Source organism: Camelus ferus, chromosome 4 (genome assembly GCF_009834535.1).
Source record: "Camelus ferus isolate YT-003-E chromosome 4, BCGSAC_Cfer_1.0, whole genome shotgun sequence".
In the NCBI taxonomy this organism is placed as follows: Eukaryota; Metazoa; Chordata; class Mammalia; order Artiodactyla; family Camelidae; genus Camelus; species Camelus ferus.
In genome coordinates, this window is record NC_045699.1 from 73609591 (window position 1) to 73627249 (window position 17659).

The 17659-nt window shown below is 61.3% G+C and overlaps 1 protein-coding gene across 4 annotated transcripts in view; it reads right to left on the bottom strand.

Annotated features, from left to right (window-relative positions):
• Positions 1-17659, bottom strand: part of VAV2 (vav guanine nucleotide exchange factor 2) — a 168414-nt gene that overhangs the window by 117287 nt on the left and 33468 nt on the right. For all 4 annotated transcript variants that reach the window (XR_004319565.1, XM_032478854.1, XM_032478856.1 and 1 more), the window contains exon 2: positions 13429-13545. Coding sequence is in view for 3 of the 4 variants with exons in the window: in XM_032478854.1 (XP_032334745.1) it covers positions 13429-13545 (117 nt within the window). In the remaining variant the exon portion in view is untranslated. The remainder of the gene's footprint in view (positions 1-13428; positions 13546-17659) is intronic.

Genomic DNA, 17659 nt, shown 5'->3' on the forward strand with positions numbered 1-17659 from the left:
GTCATTGTCCCCAAGGTCTCCATACCGTGAACACACCCAGACCGACCATCCCCAACTCACAGTTTCCCACCCGCACCCTCTCTGGCCAGTGCACCCTCTGTGTGGGGCATGGATCAGGTTGAACTCATCATCAGTCTCTGATTAACTAAAAATAGGAAAATCAATTACTTAGTAAGTGTCGTTGGTTTCATATGTGTAACCTGTGAAAACTCGAAGCCCTAAGGGGAAAGATGGGGATACTTAAAGGGTCCGTGGAGGACCAAAGCGGGGGACAGAGACGCAGGCTCCCGTGAAGACCTCGGCCCCCAGCCTCAGGGCTCAGGCACGTGAGAGATCCGCCCCCCTCTCCTCGCCAGCACGAGAGCAGGGACAATGGGGGCTGGCCACTCAGCACCCTGACCCCTGCACCTGGCCACACGGGCATGCCACAGTGTTTGCCGAATGACTGAATGAATGAATGGCTTCTTCCAACAGTCAAATGTCCAACAGGAAAGTTGTTTCTGCTCCAAGGACCCGGGACGCTGAGTCTTGAGCCCAAATACAGGACCCTCCTCCCTGACGGCCACTGTCTGCAGCCTCCCAGACCAACCCAGGGCTGCAGCTAGGGGCCCACTCTCAGCCCATCCCCTCCTGCTCCATGACATTGACTGATTCCTCCTGTCAAGAGAGACCCAAGGCACTCACGTTCCCTGCACCCACCTGCACTGGGTTCAGGACAGGCACAGAGAGTGAGGCCGCACATGGCCCCAGTCAGGGGCCACAATGGTGGCGTCGCCAGGGCCGAGGTCACAGCCGCCTCATCCCAGGAAGGCCTCATGTCGGCCACAGTGGTGACACGGCTGCACGCAGCCCAGACTGAAGGCCCGGCCTTCCCAGGACGGCTAGAACGGTCCGGTCCTCGCTGGACCAGTGGGACTGCGACCGGCCTCAACCGCCCCATGAGGCGTTCTCGTCTGTGAGAGCGGCCCAGCGGCAGCCTGTGTGCACGTTCTCAGTGAGCATCTCGTTAGAGCCTGCTGACCTGCACGGATTACCAGCCCTCCCCGAAGAAGCACCTTTACCTTCAGATGCCCAGGGACCCCGTGTCACCCAGCAGCGGACCCCAGCACCCCCGGAGGCTGCCCCGGGAAACAGGTTCTGGCTTCCGAGCTGGCTACACTGTGTTCCCGCGAGCTCCTCCGGCCCCGCCTGGCTCCAGGGTGAAGCCACGAGGAAGCCGGGGGCCTGAGAGAGTACCAGAATCAGCTACCGATTAACACAGTTCTCCACGGCCCATCTGCTGGGACGTTCGTTCCTCCTGGAAATCAAGCCATGAGGCCTGGACGTGAGGGCTGTTCTCATGACATCTGCAGGTGGCAGTTAACCTGAGCGTGTCCAGCACTGGCAGGCTTAGTGGGCCAGACGAGGCCACACAGGTGTGCTGACCACACCAAGGAGATGGAAGGGGCTCGTGGCTCACTGCGGAGCTGGTGAGGGGCCCAGGCATCATCTGGGTTCAGGCTGCTCTGCAGCCCTGGAAGTTCACCCCATTCCCCGGAGGCGGGGCGGCAGCCTCCCTGCTCCCCCAGGCTGAGCTGGAGGGAAAGGAACACCCACCCTTGGCTCTGTCGCCACCGTGACCCCAGAGCGTCCGGCTGCCTGAGCTTCCCACCCAGGGAAGGGGGCCTGACACTTGGCCTTGGGGAAGCAGGCGTTCCTAGTGGACCTGATGGCCTGGGAGGGAGAACCCTGGGGTGGGGAGATTTTAAAGGTTAAGGTCAGGGGACAGGTGAGAGCTGGGCTGGACGGGGCAGACTGCGGCCATTCCGTGAGCATTTCCGTGACCGTCAGCAGGTGACATCTGGCTGCCCTGCCCACTGACGCCCTGTCCTAAAAGCTGAACGCCTGCCTCCCTCAAATACATGGTCAAACGAAAAGGGAAAAAACAGCCCAAACATATGACTAAAAGACGAGCAGAACATGCGAATGAACACTTTCCCAAGGAGACACACGGACGGCCCGCAAGCACGTGCAAAGATGCACAACATCACTGACCCCAGGGGGGTGGAATCAGACCACAGGGAGATACTGCGTCCCACCCGTTCGGGTGGCTGCCATCAGACACACACACACACACAGAATAACAAGTGTTGGTGAGAAAGTGGAGAAACTGGAACCTCATGCACCACTGGTGGGATGTAAAATGGTGCAGACGTTGTGGAAACCATGATGAGGTCCCTCAAACATGTAACACAGAATTACCGTGTGAGCCGGCAATCCCACACGTGGGTATAGAAGCGAACGGAATCAAAGCAGAACTCACACAGATATTTGCACACCTGTGTTCACGGCAGCAGTGTTCACAACAGCCCCCAGCCTCGCCTCTCCCACAGATCTGGCTTGTAAACCGACGCTGATCCAGCAGGCCTGCCTGAGGGCCTGCATCCCCGCGCGAGGCTGGCGGCCTCTGCTCTTTGGGAGCTAGTTGGGGGCATCAGCCTTCCGGAGCCTGGAACTTTGGAAGGTGAGTGGGATGCGGGCTTAGGAGTCGTGAAAGAAAAGTACTGCAGCCATGTCGGTAAACAAAGGATGCTGCGGCCATCAAGTCATCAGCCGCTCCCGCCGCCCCCGAGGGAGGGGAGGGAGCCCAGGACGCAGACCAGCATGCACCCTGGCCCCTGCAGCCCCCCCACCCATGGTGCCCCCTGGGGGCTCAGGGTGGGAAGGCACCGGACGCTGGCCCTGGGCAGCGCAGGGGCGGATCAGAGGAGCGAGTTCATGAGCACAGACTCTTGCATCTTCCCACACACAGACAAGCGCTAACTTCCTTAACACGCGACCCCTGCTCTTCTTTAATTAACAGCCATTTTTTGATGTTCCGACTCCCTGGTCTTTGTCGCAAAAACTCCTATGTAGATCTTGGCCCTTCCCCTGCCTCTTTGGAGCAGTTCCTCAGAGTCATCTGAGAGGCTATCTCCTGGGCTCAAGTCCTCAGACAGTCCGACGAATAAAACGTACTCTCAACTTTTAGGTTGTACATTTTTTTGCAGTCGACAGAGTTCAAGAATAAACGTAAACAAAGCTTTTGCACACGCACGGTCACTGCAGCTCTGCTCAAAACAGCCAAGAGGCAGAAACCGTCCAAATGCCCATCAGTGGGTGATGGATAAAGACGTGGTCCATCCATACAATGGAATATTATTCAGCCTCTAAAAGGAATGGAATTCTGACATGTGCCACATCGTGGATGAACTTCAGACACCTCCTGCCGAGTGGAAGAAGCCAGACACAGAAGTCCACATACTGAGTGATTCTGGGAAACGTCCAGAACAGGCAACTGTGTGCGGACAGGAAACGGACTAGTGGTTGCCAGCGGCTGGGGGAGGGAGATGAGGAAATAGGGTTTCCCTCTGGGGTAAAGAAAACGTTCTGGAACAAGACAGCGGGGACGGCTGCGCCATGCTGGAGATGTAAGGCACGCCACTGAAACGGATGCTTTAGCACGTCTAAAATGGTACACTTTACATTCGGTCCGCTTAATCACAATAATTTTTTTTTGAAGAATAGAAGTCAAAAAGGACAACCCAGGATAAATATTCCAGGTCTCCGGCCCAAACTCCCTAATTCACATTTCAGGCGGCAACTCAGGGAATCTGCCTGCACCCTTGTTGCTGGGGACCTGGGGAAAGTTTTCTGAACCACAGCAGGGCCTCTCCCCCAGCAAGGTCACATCCACACACCCCGTGATTCAGAGGCTTCCCGGGGCCCCACTGGCCACAGACCCCCACCACGTGGCATCTGCAGAAGCAACATTCCTTCAGAAAGTCTTCCAGGATGCCAAGAAAGGACACTTTGTTACAATTATTTGCATTTTGAAGTTTTTTTCCTCCTTTCTTTCTCAGTCTCATTCAGCTTTTTTGTTGCAAACATCAAATTGTCAGGATTCAATAGAAACAATTAATGTCTTGGGGCACAGGGGAGAAACAATTAGCCAATTAAAGTTTAATTAACCGTGGATGCCAACCAAAAAAAAACACGTGGGGCGAACCAGGACTAGCTGAGAACATGCAGCTCCCACACACCTGGGCGGGGCCTGCAGGGCAGTCACGGAAGATCGCAATGATGAAGATGTGTGTGGCTTACCCGACGCCCCCCACCCCCGACGACCGCCACCAAGAGGTCGGCCAGTCAATCCAACCTCTGTCCTCAGATGGGGAAACGGGCCAGAGAGGACCGCAGGGGCCTGCCCACGCGCAGGGAGGCTCAGCGGTCAAAGCAGGGCTTGGACGCAACGCTCCTGAACCTCCTCCAGCCCTGGCCTCCCCGTCGGACGTGACTGCTGCTCCCACGGCACCTGAGTCCCCTCCCCAGAAATAATCATAAGTGAGAAGGGTGTCCACAGGTACGGATCCGCCCCCAGGGGTCACGGAGTGACCTCCTCGGCCAACGGCCCCTCCCTGGGACCCCACAGCAGGGGACGGAGGCACGAAACCAAAGACCCAGAGGCTCCCCGGCCTCACGCACAGGGGCTGACCATCTCACACAGGGCGGCGGGCCCAGGTCTCCCAAAGCTCGCCGACTGTAGGGACTCAGCCACCGAAACCAAAGCTTCCTCCGCCCTTGCCCACCTGACAGGCGACGACGGCCAGTGGTCCCCATCTGGAGCGGGAGGCAGAGAAGACGCGGGATCAGCACCCGATGGGCTTATCTGACTCCGTGTGTGCGCACACGTGTGCACACGTGTGTCCAGTGGGCGAGCTCTCCCGGAAGCGGGTGGTTAACACGTCCCGAGGTGACAGTCCTCGGTTAAGAGGAGGAAATGTTCCCAGGCAGAGGCCCGGAAAGCCCGCGCCGGCAGGCCTGCCTCCCGCTCCCGCGGGGCCGCCCGTGAGTAAGCAGTCAGTGCCGCGGGTGCTGCGGAAGCCGCGGCCGAACAGGCGGGCAGCGCAGGCGAGCTCGCGGCGGCCGACGGGCATCGCGCGGGCACAGAGAGCCCGGGTGAGAGCGAGGCAGCCGCCCTCCGCAAAGTGACGGGCGGGCGCGGGCCGGAGGTCGGGCTATCGGACGGATGCCCCAGGCCGCCTGCCACCTTCTTCCTCGAGCGGAGCCCGGAGGCCGCGATGGTCCATGAGGACACTAGACGGGGAAATGGGTGCAGGGCAGTGGGGCGGAGATGCGGGGAGGGCTGGCCTGCAGGCCCCAGAATGGGCCCGCGACCGCACCACCACCAGCTGCCAAGGCCGCCACCGCCTGCTCGGGCTGGGCTGGTACAACGTGGGCACTGCCACCCGCGGGACTCGCACATGAGGACACACAACCACATCATCTCAAATATCCCTCCGGCAGCTCTGAGACGGGGCTGACCTGCAGATCCATTGTGCAGAGAGGAAAACCATGGCCCAAAGGTGAGGCGAGCTGTGGGTCACGCCCCCTCCCCAGCATCACATTCTGTCCCAAGCCCCCACAGGTGTCTCAGCTGGTCCATCTTTACCTGGCTTCCAGAGCATCAGTACTCTCAGAAAGTCCAGAGGGCAGGGGTGGGTGGGTGTGTGTTCAGGGGAGAAGCTGGGACAAGAAAAGGGGTGTTAGCAACTACAGGCCAGGTGGGAGGTCTGGCAAAGTGAACTGGCTTCCTCCCATGTGCCAACTCCAGTAGACTGTCAGGGTGCTGGGACGCTGTGCTGATGGGCTCAGTGGGAAGGTGCTGGGATCGACAAGTGATGCCTGCCACAGGCACCGGAGGGGGTGACAGCATGTGACAGGTGCTGCCCAGGGGGATGGAGTGGGCAGAGGACAGGCTGATGAAAAAGGGGGTCCCAGGCAGAGAGGGATGGAACAGAGACAAGGACAAAAGCCAAGGGGGCTGGAGCTGGGGCAGCAGATCCAGGCTCTGGGCCCAACCAGGGCAGGGGACTGCTGATGGGCAGACAGTCGGACGGACTGCGATGCTGGCAGACACGCGCCTGCCTCCCACATCCAGGGCAGACACAAGGCCAAGGCCTCCTCATCCCAGAAGTGTGACCAGGCCTGGCCCACCACCAGTGCACCCTCAGACCTAGCCTTCCCCACCCTCCCAAAGCCCCATTCCCAAGGAGGCGGGTTTCCTCAGCTGTTAGGGACCCATGGTTTCAAACTATGTTTTTAACCTCTTCCAAACACTGTCTGTAAGCAAAACGTCAGACAAAATGCGATACAGAAAACAGATAAATGTGGACTCACTCTGCTTCAGTGAAGCCCTGCCCTCTGCCTCCTCCTGGCCTCCCGAGAAGGCCCAGATGGTTCCAGACCCACTGCAGGAGGGAGTTATCTGCACCTGTTCTGACCTTTGTCAGGACAGACGTGCGTTCACTGCTCTGTCCTTAAAGAGCTGCTGGTCAGCCCTCCCCTCCTGAATCAGGCCTCTTTTGGCCTCACCTCAGACAGCCTTCCTGACCCCAACATGGCCTCCTGGCCTCTACATTGCCTCCTGGCCCCCACACGCCCTCCTGGTCTCTACGCGGGCCTCCAGCCTAGCTTCCCGACCCCCTGCGGGTGGCAGGGTTCCACACGGCTGTCCGTGCCTTGTCCCTGCACACAGCTGCCTCACTTGGCAGAAGGGAAGGGGCAGGTGGAGCACATAAGAACTTGATCTCTGCCGTCCGCAGGACCCGAGCCGACCCCAGTGTCACCATCACCACAGGACACGAGCGAGGTGTGTCCTCTGTCTGGGCCCCGGTTTCCGTCCTTCCTTCCTGAGGCCCCTGAGGACAGCCAGAGCTCATGGATGCAGAGGACCTGGTTCCCGACGAGGCCGGCCCCTGGGGGGACACTGCACCCCCCCACCCCCGCACGCTAACTTAACAAGTGGCCTGTCGTCCCCCAAGCCGTGCTGAGGGGCAGGTTTAACGGCTTCGGGAGATTCTGAGCTCAGCAGAATGTCCTGATGGATAATAAACAGGAGCATTCCACACACTTAATAGAAGGTGCGCTCTGCTCCTTAACTCAAGTGAGAGAGACAGCCTCCTGGACCGTCCCCTCGTGTTGTTAATCCACCCAAACGGGGGCCAAAGTGAGGCGCGCTGACCAGGCAGAGCTGCAGGTGCAGGGCGGCCGGGCTGGGGAGGTGCAGGGAAGCAGCACCAGACCTCACCTGACCCGGGTCCCTGACATGGGCAGCGGGGCACCCCCGGAGAAGACCCTGGAGGGCCACCTGGACGTCCAGTCTCCTCAGGCCCCAGCGAGGCGGCTGGGCCAGCCTGGGCCTCCTGACCCACTGAGGGTGCCAGGGCCTTCTGCAAGGTGCCCCCCACCCCATCCCCACCAAAAGCTTCTTGGCTCCTCCAGGAGGATCCACGCACTCACACCAGGACAGACTGGCGCCCCCGCAGTTGGATTCCAGGCCCCTGGAGACGTTAGTAAAGAAGGCACGAAGGTCCCTACGGTGAGGAAGTTCACAGCCCCGCCGGGGGCGGTGACCCATGGCCCAGGCAGGGGAGGAGTCTGCTCAGACAGCGGGCATCTGTGCAGGGAGGCAGCCCCACCGTTTCAAATACTGAGATCTGAGCACAGGCCCCAGGGAGGTGAGGACGGCGGGTGGGCGGGCGGGCAGGCGGGCCCGCCGCGGCGGGGAGGGCCACGCGGGCCGAGGACACCTGCAGGGGAGCCCAGCGCTGAGAGACAGCTCGGGGGCAAGTCGGCAGTGGCCAGGACCACGCGGAACCAGAGGCCGGCCGAGGCCTCCTGCAGGCGGGGGTTCACCCCTGGGCTCCCTCCTCCCTCCCTGCCTCCTGCCCACGGCCCCGGAGGTCAAGAGGGGACACGTCTCACTCCCACGTAGGAAACACGCTGACAGTGGCCACTGCACAGAGGACTATGCCCACGAGGAAGACGGAAGCCCACCAGCTCACTGACCACGGGCGGAGCCTTCCGTAGCAGCACCCGTGGGGCTCCAAGCAGCGGCTTAGTGGCCCTGCTCCCATTCTCCAGGGGAGGGAATCAACTTCAGGGAAAGCCACCTGCCCGGGGCCGCAGATGGGGCCGAACTGACCCCAGCGGCAAACCCAGGGCCAGGCACTGTGCTGGCGAAGCCGGCCACGACCTCCCTGCCCTGCTCGTAGCAAACTCCCAGACAGGAGACGCTGACTGACCAAGGCCATGTGACCTTGTGCAAGTCGCTCACCCTCTGAGCCTCCGCCTGCTGCTCTGTAAAATGGGTCCCGTGCACCGAGGTCGCCCAGCTCACAAGGAGGGCGTGAGGCTGCCATTTCGAGATGATGACTGTCTACCATCTCCAGGCCCTAAAAACCAGAAGGAAACCGCAGGGCCCTGCGCCACAGTTTCCAACCAGACTCCACACAGAGGCGTCCTGGGAAGACCCAGCTCGTACCGGCCACCCGCTCCGCCTTCCCACACTCCTTCCCTTCCTGGACCCCGCGCGCCCGACAGGCGCCCAGAACAGGGCACGTGGGGGACGCGAGAAGGGAAGGGAGCAGGCCCCGGGTCTCCGCCTCCCCACACGGGACGGCCCGGCATCTGGCTCCAGTCTCAGGCCCTTCTCTTGAACTGCAGCTCCAGTCTTCCCCGACTGGGCTGGTTTGAGCCGAAATCTAATACCTTTAATGTGACCCTTCGGGAAAATACCAGGGATGGTGGCCAACAAAAAACTTCCGGAACCAATGTTCTGGATCCTTCAGCTCCTGCTGGAGCTGCTGGAGCTTGCAGGGCGGGTTGGCAAGAAGAGGGACAAATCACTCATAAAAACGGTGTGACTGCCGTTTACTGCCTCTCCGAGGACCTATGACATTGCTGCACCCTGGGCCGTCACTGACTTCGCTCTAGCCCTGCAGAAACAAAAGCTCAAAGAGCCCAAAGACGTGCACGGTCCGACCCTCACTGGGTCTCACAGGAAGCCCTCCTCCCCGCCGGCCGCCCCTCCATCCCCGCTCCGGATGAGAGAAGGTCCCAGAAGGACAGCGCAGTGCGCGGGCCTGGCCAGCTTCCCGGGGACGGGGGCTGCCCCCAGGGCTCCCGCAGCCTCTCCAGGGGGCCCCCGCCTGCTGCCCGTCCCGGACAACATGGAGCAGCCCCTCCCGGCACTCCTCCTGGGTTTAGAAAACCCTTTCCTGCAACTTCGAGCACCCTGAAGCATCAGCTCCTCTCTGCACCCGTCCCAAAGGGAAGGCGGGAAGGGGAAGCCCAGAGGCCAGAGGGGCAAGAGGAGGGCCCTGCCGGTTCTGGAAACAGGCGGACGCCAGGCAGCCCAACTCTGCGCAGCGGTTTTCCGGAGAGGAGTTCTCCCTCCCCAGCAACGGGAGCTTGCGTTGCAGCCGCGCTCCGCAGCGCCTGGCCCCCTCCACGCCGAAGTCTCGGAGGCAGGGCCCCGGTGGCATGGCTGAGGCAGGGCCGGCCGGCGCCAGGGGAAGAGTCTCACTGTCTCCCTCCTTTTTCCGCCATTAACCACACAATAGCGAACCTGTGTGACTCTCAGAGGACAAAGGTCATGTGAGCCTTTCCGTTTTATCTCTTGCACAGTAAGTGCTTAATAAACACTCGGTGAATTGAAGGCTTAATGGAGAGATGAGTGGAGGAACCAACGAATGAACGCCCCTTCCCTTCCCGAGGGGCAACCCCGACAACATGAGAGCCTTGGGAAGCAGAGAGGCAGCTGTTTAGAAAATGACCAGCACAAACCTAAACCCAGACAGGACCTGCACACCATAAACCTTAAACAACAGCAAAGGAAAGGGGGGAGGGTGCAGCTCAGTGGCAGAGCGCGTGCTTAGCAGGCACGTGGTCCTGGGTTCAGTCCCCAGCACCTCCATGAAAATAAATAAACAAGCCTAATTACCTCCCCTCCAAAAAACATTTTTTAATTAAAATAATAATAATAGCAAAGAAAAAGATCTGGGGATTTCCAAACCAGCCTGAGACTGACTAACCGGCTATCCCACGAGGGTCCTTTCCACTCCAGAATCCCACGTATGCAGATGCAAGACGACCAGGCAGAAAGCCAGCAGGGAATCTCGCCCCTCAAATCCCTGCCCTGCCCTGTGGCCCCCGCGGCGGACCACTGAGAGCCGGCCCCCTTCCCACGAGTCCTAACACAGACCCCAGCTCCGCTCTCACCCGGACCCAGGCGGGCTCCGGTCGGCAGAGACCAGAACTGCCCCCAGAGATAGATCCTCCTGCCCCGCTGGGCTGGCAGGGGCGGACGGCAGAGCAAGCCGGCATCCCCGCGGCCGGACATCCCCGAGCACCGCCAAGCACCGCTGGACAGGCAGGGGTGTGCCCGCAGGGCCGGGCTCCTGGGCCGTGGGGACCTTGGCTGTGTCCGCTGTCTCTGTGCGTGGAGGTGACTGGTCCGCAGGCCCGTCCTCATAAATCACACCTGAATGAGGGGCCCGGGCCCCCCAGACCTGCTCCTCAGCCAGCAGGCCGGAGCCCCGCACTGCACCCCAACCCGCTGTCCACCGCGGCGCCTCCCAGAGGCACTGGGGCGGGGACAGTCCCCGTGTTCGGATATCCGAGCAGGGCAGACAGCAGTGCGGCCGGGGGGAGCCTGAGACCCGCTGGTGTGTGTCTTCCAGGGTGTCTCGTCCCCAGATGTCAGGAGGGACTTGCCGAGCGAAACAGGCCGTGGTCCGCGGCTCCCATGTAGGGAGCATGTCTCGGTGCCCAGCCTCTCCCAGCCCCTCATCAGACGCAGCCCGGAGCGCAGACCGCCGAGAAGGAGAGCGGCACGGGGACACTCAGCCAGAGGGAAGGGAGGACGCGGCGGGCAGGCCGCGCTCCCACCAGGGCCGCCTCCCCGGGCAGCGCCAGCAGCCTCAGGAGGCCCGGTCCCCGCCCGGGCAGCCTCCACACACACGGACAAATGGGCCACCCCCACGCAGCACAGAGGAGGCCGGAGGGCCAAAGGGATGTGCGGCCGAGAACCAGAGCCAGCCCCCGCCACGCACCGGGCGCCGAGAGCCCACACGCACGGGTCTGCGTGCTGCTCGAGAGACCTCGGAGGGCGCAGGCCTCGTCACCAGCTTACAGACAGGACTCGGAGAAAGTCACCTGGGCATGGCCGCCCACAGGTGACAGCAGGGCTGGGGCTTGAATCCAGCCTTCAGGGCTCCGCGGTCCATGTGCTGAGCCCCACCCCACCTCGGGCTCTGACTCCCAAAATGCAGATGTTCAGTCTTCACGGATAAAGTAACAGCAAAGAAATAAGAGAGGGGGCTGCCACCCAACCACGGGGGTCGGCTCCATTTCAAGCAGACCTGGGGGCGGGGAGGGCACCACAGCGGCCACAGCGCCGCCGTCTGACGAGCACCTGCTCTAGGTTGGGCACCGTGCCGAGGGCTCCCGGCCCCACCCGCTCCTCGGCAAACCGGGAGAGGTCAGAGTCACTGGGTCATCTGCTGAGGTCGTCGGCCATTCTGTGGGCCCAGACTTTGGACCAGGTCCCTCTGACCCAACAGAAGCGCAGGGGCAGGACCAGGCCAGCTCTGGGCATCACAGCACTCTGCCAGCCCTGCCGCTCCCAGAGCCCGGGGACCCTGCGTGCCGTGCCTCCACGGCGGGCTGGGCAGGTCCCTCGCCGCCACTCCGTCCCCAGCACCCACCTACACCGGGACTGATGGCCCGAATCCACTGCACTCCGGGCTCGCCCCCTGCGGGCCCTCTGTGTGGGGGTCAAACCACCCACCGCCACGGGGGCTGCCCCCTTGCTTGGTGCTCGCCAAGGTCAGCAGGCCCCACGACGAGCGTTTCACCCAAGTTTAAGTGCTCCCTGCATCCCTGCACACGGCTGCAGCCAGGTGAAAGGAAAGCGGGGCGCAGACCAGTCTGCGTGTCACAGCGGGCCGGGGGTGCTTGGCCGGGGTCTAGCCCGTCTTTTTCTCTATGCAATTATTTTAAATACCAGTGTGTATATGAGTGCGTTTGTGAAAGTGTGTGTGTGTGTGTGCGTGTGTGTGTGTGTTCTGAAGGGCCTTCCCTGGTGCTGTTCACGAGGAGAAGTAACAGGAGAGAGATTCTAATCCATCTGGAAGCCACTCTGAAAACGGAGAAGCCCACGTAGGGGAAAGGACTGGCCAGCAGGGCTCCACTCACGCTTCCGCGGCCCCCGCCCCAGCAGACGTGCCCCGGACAGAGGAAGGCATTAGGGCCTCAGAGTCCAGACTGGCGCCCTGCAGCCGGAGGGACCTGGGTGAGTCATTTAGAGGAAGAGAAACCTCTGAGCTGACTGATTACACAGAGGTGGGCCCTTGACAAGGTTCCCCAATCTCATTTCCAGAGATTTTCAGACCCAAAGAAGAGTCCGTCAGACCCAGGAGGCTCATGGGAAAGCCCCAGTTACTGACGCTAATTCGACACTTGATGGCACTTCAAATAAAGGCTCCTCTTGGAACTGACTTCTCAGCATTTGCAGCTGCAGATACAAAATTCCCCTTGCACTGCATGAATCATGCAGCCATAGAACACGCCTCAAACACCAGGTCCCCGATAACAGCCCTCAGATAAAGCAGGCAGTAAGTGTCTCCTGATAGCTCCCATCAGCAGGTGGGAACTCGCCCCAGGTAGTCCGGGAAGTGGCCGTTTTGCAGAGCCGGTGCCAGCAGCAGGCCCTTCGCCAGCAAGCAGGGGCTCGAAGACACCGGGACCCAGGGCAGCGGGGAGCCGGGCTGACTCCAGCCCTCAGCCCCAATCCACCAATGAGAGATCTCAGTCCTGCCCCCATCTTTTAAAGGAGGGACCTTGGAACTGCAGCGCTTCCTGGTGGGACGTGTCACCCTGCGCTGGCACTCTGAGCCCAGGATCACCAGGAAGCCACAATGAGCCGCAAGCCCCACCTCGGCCTCTGTACTGCCCAGCCCAGGCCGCCCTCACCTGTGCCAGAGGGACGCCTGCAGCACCGCTGCCAAGTGACACTTCCCGAGAACACGGGGAGCCGCCCCGGGAGGTCTGCCCCAGACCTCGGGGACCACCTCCAGGCACTTGGGCGTTCAGATAACCACCCTCCTTGCCCGATGCCTCCTCAGAGCCGGAGGAGATTCTGATTCAGGTATAACCTCGATGCCTCCTTTCTCAGAGCCGCACAATGAACGCGGTACCCGCACCGTCACAGCCGGCCCCGCCCCCTCCGGAGCAGGTACTAACATTGGCCCATCATCCCGCGATGAGTCGGAGATTCAAGGCAGAAAATAAATGCTCAGGGTTGCTCAGACAGCAAGGCCAGGCTGGGGTGGGATCGCCGTTCCATGCCCGTCCGCGCCCTGCATCCCCTCTCCATCCTCCTGGCTCCGTGATGCCCTCACCCAGAATGGCTTGAGAGGCAAGAGGGGCCACCCGCCACCCCCAGCCCCTGACGTGCCCCCTCCTGTTTGTGACACAGCTCAGCCTGCACCTGCCCAGCACGGGCTCTGCGTGGAGAGGCCGGGCCCATCTGCAGCAGAGCCGGCGCCAGGCGAGACCACTCACCTTGCCAAAGTCTCGGACGTCAAAGAGGTCGAAGGGGTCAAACAGCTCGCTGTTTCTTAAGCCAAATTTGTCGTGGCAGACTTTAAGGAAGGTACGTATGTTCTTCAAACACAGGAACTAGAAGAGAGAAGGGAAAATTACTCAGCTTGCACGGTCAGTGAGGGCAGCAACGCTGCCAGCAGCAACCTCCGCTTCCGTGTGCCGACGGGGACCACCACCTCCCTGCGCGGAGAGGACGCCCTGCGGTCACAGGCAGCCCCGCTCGCCCCTGCGCGGGGATCCACACGTCTGAACACTGAACAACATACGCTGGTTTTCAGTCAGCGGGGACACGCGCGCACACATGCACACACGTGCGTGATGCCTTCCTGGGCACGGACACGCCCCGTTTCCTGACATGTGACAAAGCCCCACGGAAGCAGTGTGGACCGGGAGCGGCACACATACCAGACGCAGCAGGGGCTGGTGGTGCACAAGGCCGGAATCCACTTCCCAGATCGACACTGGGGTCCCTCCTCCACCCGGCAGCCAGGCACCTGCGGTGGGCTTGGCAACACAGCCCAAGCCAGGGGGATGGGGCAGGCGCCGACCCGGACAGCCAGCTTCCAGTCCCCGTGGGAAAGAGCTGGTCAGGACGTGGGGACAGCAGGTGAGGCGGCCTGGAGTGCAGGCCTTGGGGTCACACAGCCCCAGGTTCGAATCCTGTCGATGATTCTAGTGTGCGGGACCTGGAGAGAGTGGCTTCCGCTCCTGAGGCCTGGCTGCCTAACAGGACGGGCCTGGCTGGGTTAACTGTGTACCCTGATGGCAGAGTGGGCATTAGGTATGTGGGAGCCATCAGCCCACCCAATCCAGCTTGGGGTGGGGGTGACCAAGGGGTGAGGACTGCGGCGCACACAGCTGAAGGGTAACCCAGGGTCTACCAGTCGTCCTCATCCATAAGCAGCACTAAGGGCCCAACAGCCCGACTTCAAGAGACCTGCCAAGAGCCTGGGACTGCGCACCAGAGAGTTAGACCCACGGACAGACTTAGATGAAGGACAGGCCAGAATCAGAAGCGACGGCAGGTCCAGAGAGAACCTGGCTACGCCGAGAACTTCCATAGGGCAGGTGCCCCAACAGAGACACCAACCTCCCCGCCGCCCGCCCCCAGCGGGCGACACACCCAGGCCTGGAGCAGCCTCTGCACTGGGCTGCCCCGTCCTGCTGGCCCGGGCGGGTCACTGCCACAGCCAACACGGGCTCCGAGGTTGTGCCCTGTTAACCATCCTGTGTGTGCGTGTGTATCTGGGTGTGTGCATCTGAGTGTGTGTCTGTGTACAATTCTCCTGAACATGTGAGAGTAACCTGCAGATGTGACCTCCTTTCCCCCAAACATCCAAGCATGTTTCCTGAGAACGAGGATGCCCCCCGTCCACAGCATCAACGGCAACATCAGGAGATTAACATACACCGACCCCGCCCCGCCAAGGAACGCCCTGATGTTTCTTCCACACAGGAAGACAAAGGAAGCAAAGCATGCTGACAGAAGTAAAAGACAGCCCAGCCCAGGGTCCCGCCCCGTCACACACGGCGCTGGTCAGCAGGTCTCTCTCGTCTCCGTGAACCTGGAGCAGGGCCCTCCAGCAGAACTTTCTGGAGACAGAAACGCTCCGTGTGGGTGCTGAGGGCCGGGCAGCCACGCACACGTGCCCACCGAGCACTCAGAATGCGGCCGGTCCCACTGAACCACCGCACTTTTCATTTAACTTTATTCTAATCAATTTAAATTTAACAGCCACGCTGGCTACAGCTACTGGCTTGGACGTGCGGACCTAAAACTCTCCCAGCCGTGCCTGCCCTGACCTGCGTTTTTGAAGACTGCAGACACAGAAGGACTAAACTCATGGGATTCCATTTACACGAGGGACCCAGGACAAGTAAATCCACAGCGACAGAAACAGGGTGGGGGCGGGGGGGGGGCCAGTGTTTACCAGGGACAGAGTTTCTCTTCGTGATAACGAGCAAGTTCTGGAAACAACGGGGGTGATGGTTACGCAGCATTTTCGTGAAGGCACCCCATGCCACCCAACTGCGCCCTTAGAAATAGTTAAAATGGTGTATTCATGTTTTGCGTATTTGACCCTGATAAGAGAAGTTAATGGAAAAAACAGAGAGACACAGAGAAACAGACCCGCAGGGAGGAGGCCGGGTGAGGACGGAGGTGATGCTCCCCTGAGCCAGGGAAGCCGCCAGGAGCTGGGAGAGGCCTGGACAGGCGCTCCCACGGAGCCCCCAGGGAGGAGCCCGCCCCGCGGACACCGGGCTCCCAGACTCCCAGCTCCCTGCCTGAAAACGCTCCAGGTGCTTTAAGCGCCCCGCCTGTGGACACCAGCGCGCAGCCTGCAGACGGAGGAGCCGGGTCCAGACCAGAGCCCACCTGGCACCCCGGCCCAGCCCTGCAGCTTCAGACCCTCCTGCTCCCGCCCAGCCCCCGCAACTACACCCCCCTGCCGCCCGCAGGACGGCTGCAGCTTCCAGTCTGGCTCCACTATTTTTTGCACACCACTCGTCTCTAATTGCCGCTAAGCGTGTATTTTAATTCCGCCTCAGCCTCCCATTTTTAGAGCTAATTACACAGCTCCTAACCATAATCGCAGGTGGCCAGCCAGGATTCCTTTCAGGGCTCAGAATGGGGCAGGTTCCCCATGGACACAGCGTCTGCCTGGCCCGGACCTGCCCCCACTGTGGCCACTCAGGCCCCTAACCTTCCAGAACAGCCCCAAGCCCACCCTGGGCTGGCACTGGACAACAGCTGTGCACACGGATTCGGACCTCGGACCAAGGGACTCCGCGGGACTGGGAGAAACAACCTGGGCTCCACGGGGGGGGGGGAGTGGGCAGCAGCCACACCCCCATCCATCCACGGGGCTCCTGGGTCCTGGCGCTGCCTGCCCTGGCCTCCCACCAACAATTACCCCATTTTACAGGTAAGGAGAACGGAGGCCCAGAGAGTGGAGAAGGTTTGCTCCAGATCAGAAGGCAGCAGAGCCGAGACTGGAGCCCGTGTCTGCTCCAGAGTGGCACACGCCGTTTGAGGGGACGGGGTCTGTCTCCAGAATGCCCTGAGTCCCAGTCCCTTCTGTCCGGTGTACGTGCCAACACTCTCTCACGCTAAAAGTGGCTAGAGTAGGTGATACGGTCGTGATCGCTGTACAATGAGAGAAACTGAGGCCCGGAGATGGAGACGGAGCAGAAGGACGGGCCAGGCCCCCTTCTCTTTCCACTCAGCAAGGGCAGTGGGTAGCCACTGCTTCTGCTGTTCACGTCCACTCCCCTGTCCTCCTCCGCTCCGTCCCCACCGCCCCTGGGCCCAGCCAATCAGAGCCCCGTGCTCCCTCACTCACATCAGGGGCGGCTCCAGATTCTGGGAGAGAGACTCCCGAAGGTACAAGTGACAGGACGCTGGGCCAGAGCAGCTGCAGGGACGTCCCAGCCACAAGCCGAGTGACAGTGGAGCAGGGGGCCGGGGCCAGTGTGAAGCCAGAAGCTGCCCATCCGTGTCCTGCGGCCACGGAAGGCCTGATGGGCGGCCGTGTCCCCGTGGCTTCAGGGCCAAGCGGCATTCTCTCTCCTCGGCCAGAGGGGCCCTCCACAAAGGGCGGTCACTGCTTCACCAGCATCCGGAAGCTCGGCCTCAGAAGTCCAGCCAAGTGGCCACAATAAGGGTCTGTCCCCAAAATCTGGCCTGCGGCAAGCGGCCCAGCACGGAGGCAGTGCCACTGTATTTGTCTAGGGCACCCCGTGGGGTGCGGGCTACCCTGCCCTGCTTCCCCAACCCCAGCCACAGCAGGGCTCTCCTGGCCTTGAGCAATGCCTTGTTCGGGCCCAGCTGCTGCGTGGAGAGGCGGGGCTGCCTGTGTCCTGGACACGTCAACCCCTAATCTCGGGCCCTTTCCAGTCTCCTAGGACCTAATCAGGCTGAAATCAGATTAGCGTGAGGACACAGGCTTCCTGGCGCAGCAGGACAGGACAGCCCAGGCCTGCTGCTCACTGTCACCTGTCACTCAGCTGTCCCAAGGCCCCAGCATGGGGACCCTGGATGTGAGAGGCAGAGCAGGGCCCTGAGGACACGGGCTGGATCTGAGCCTCGAGGTCCCCGTCCATCCCTGGGGAAGGCTTCCTGGCCCAGCTCCAGTGGCTCCACTCTGGCCACTTAGCAGCCACCATGCTGATCGGGGAGATGCTGCCA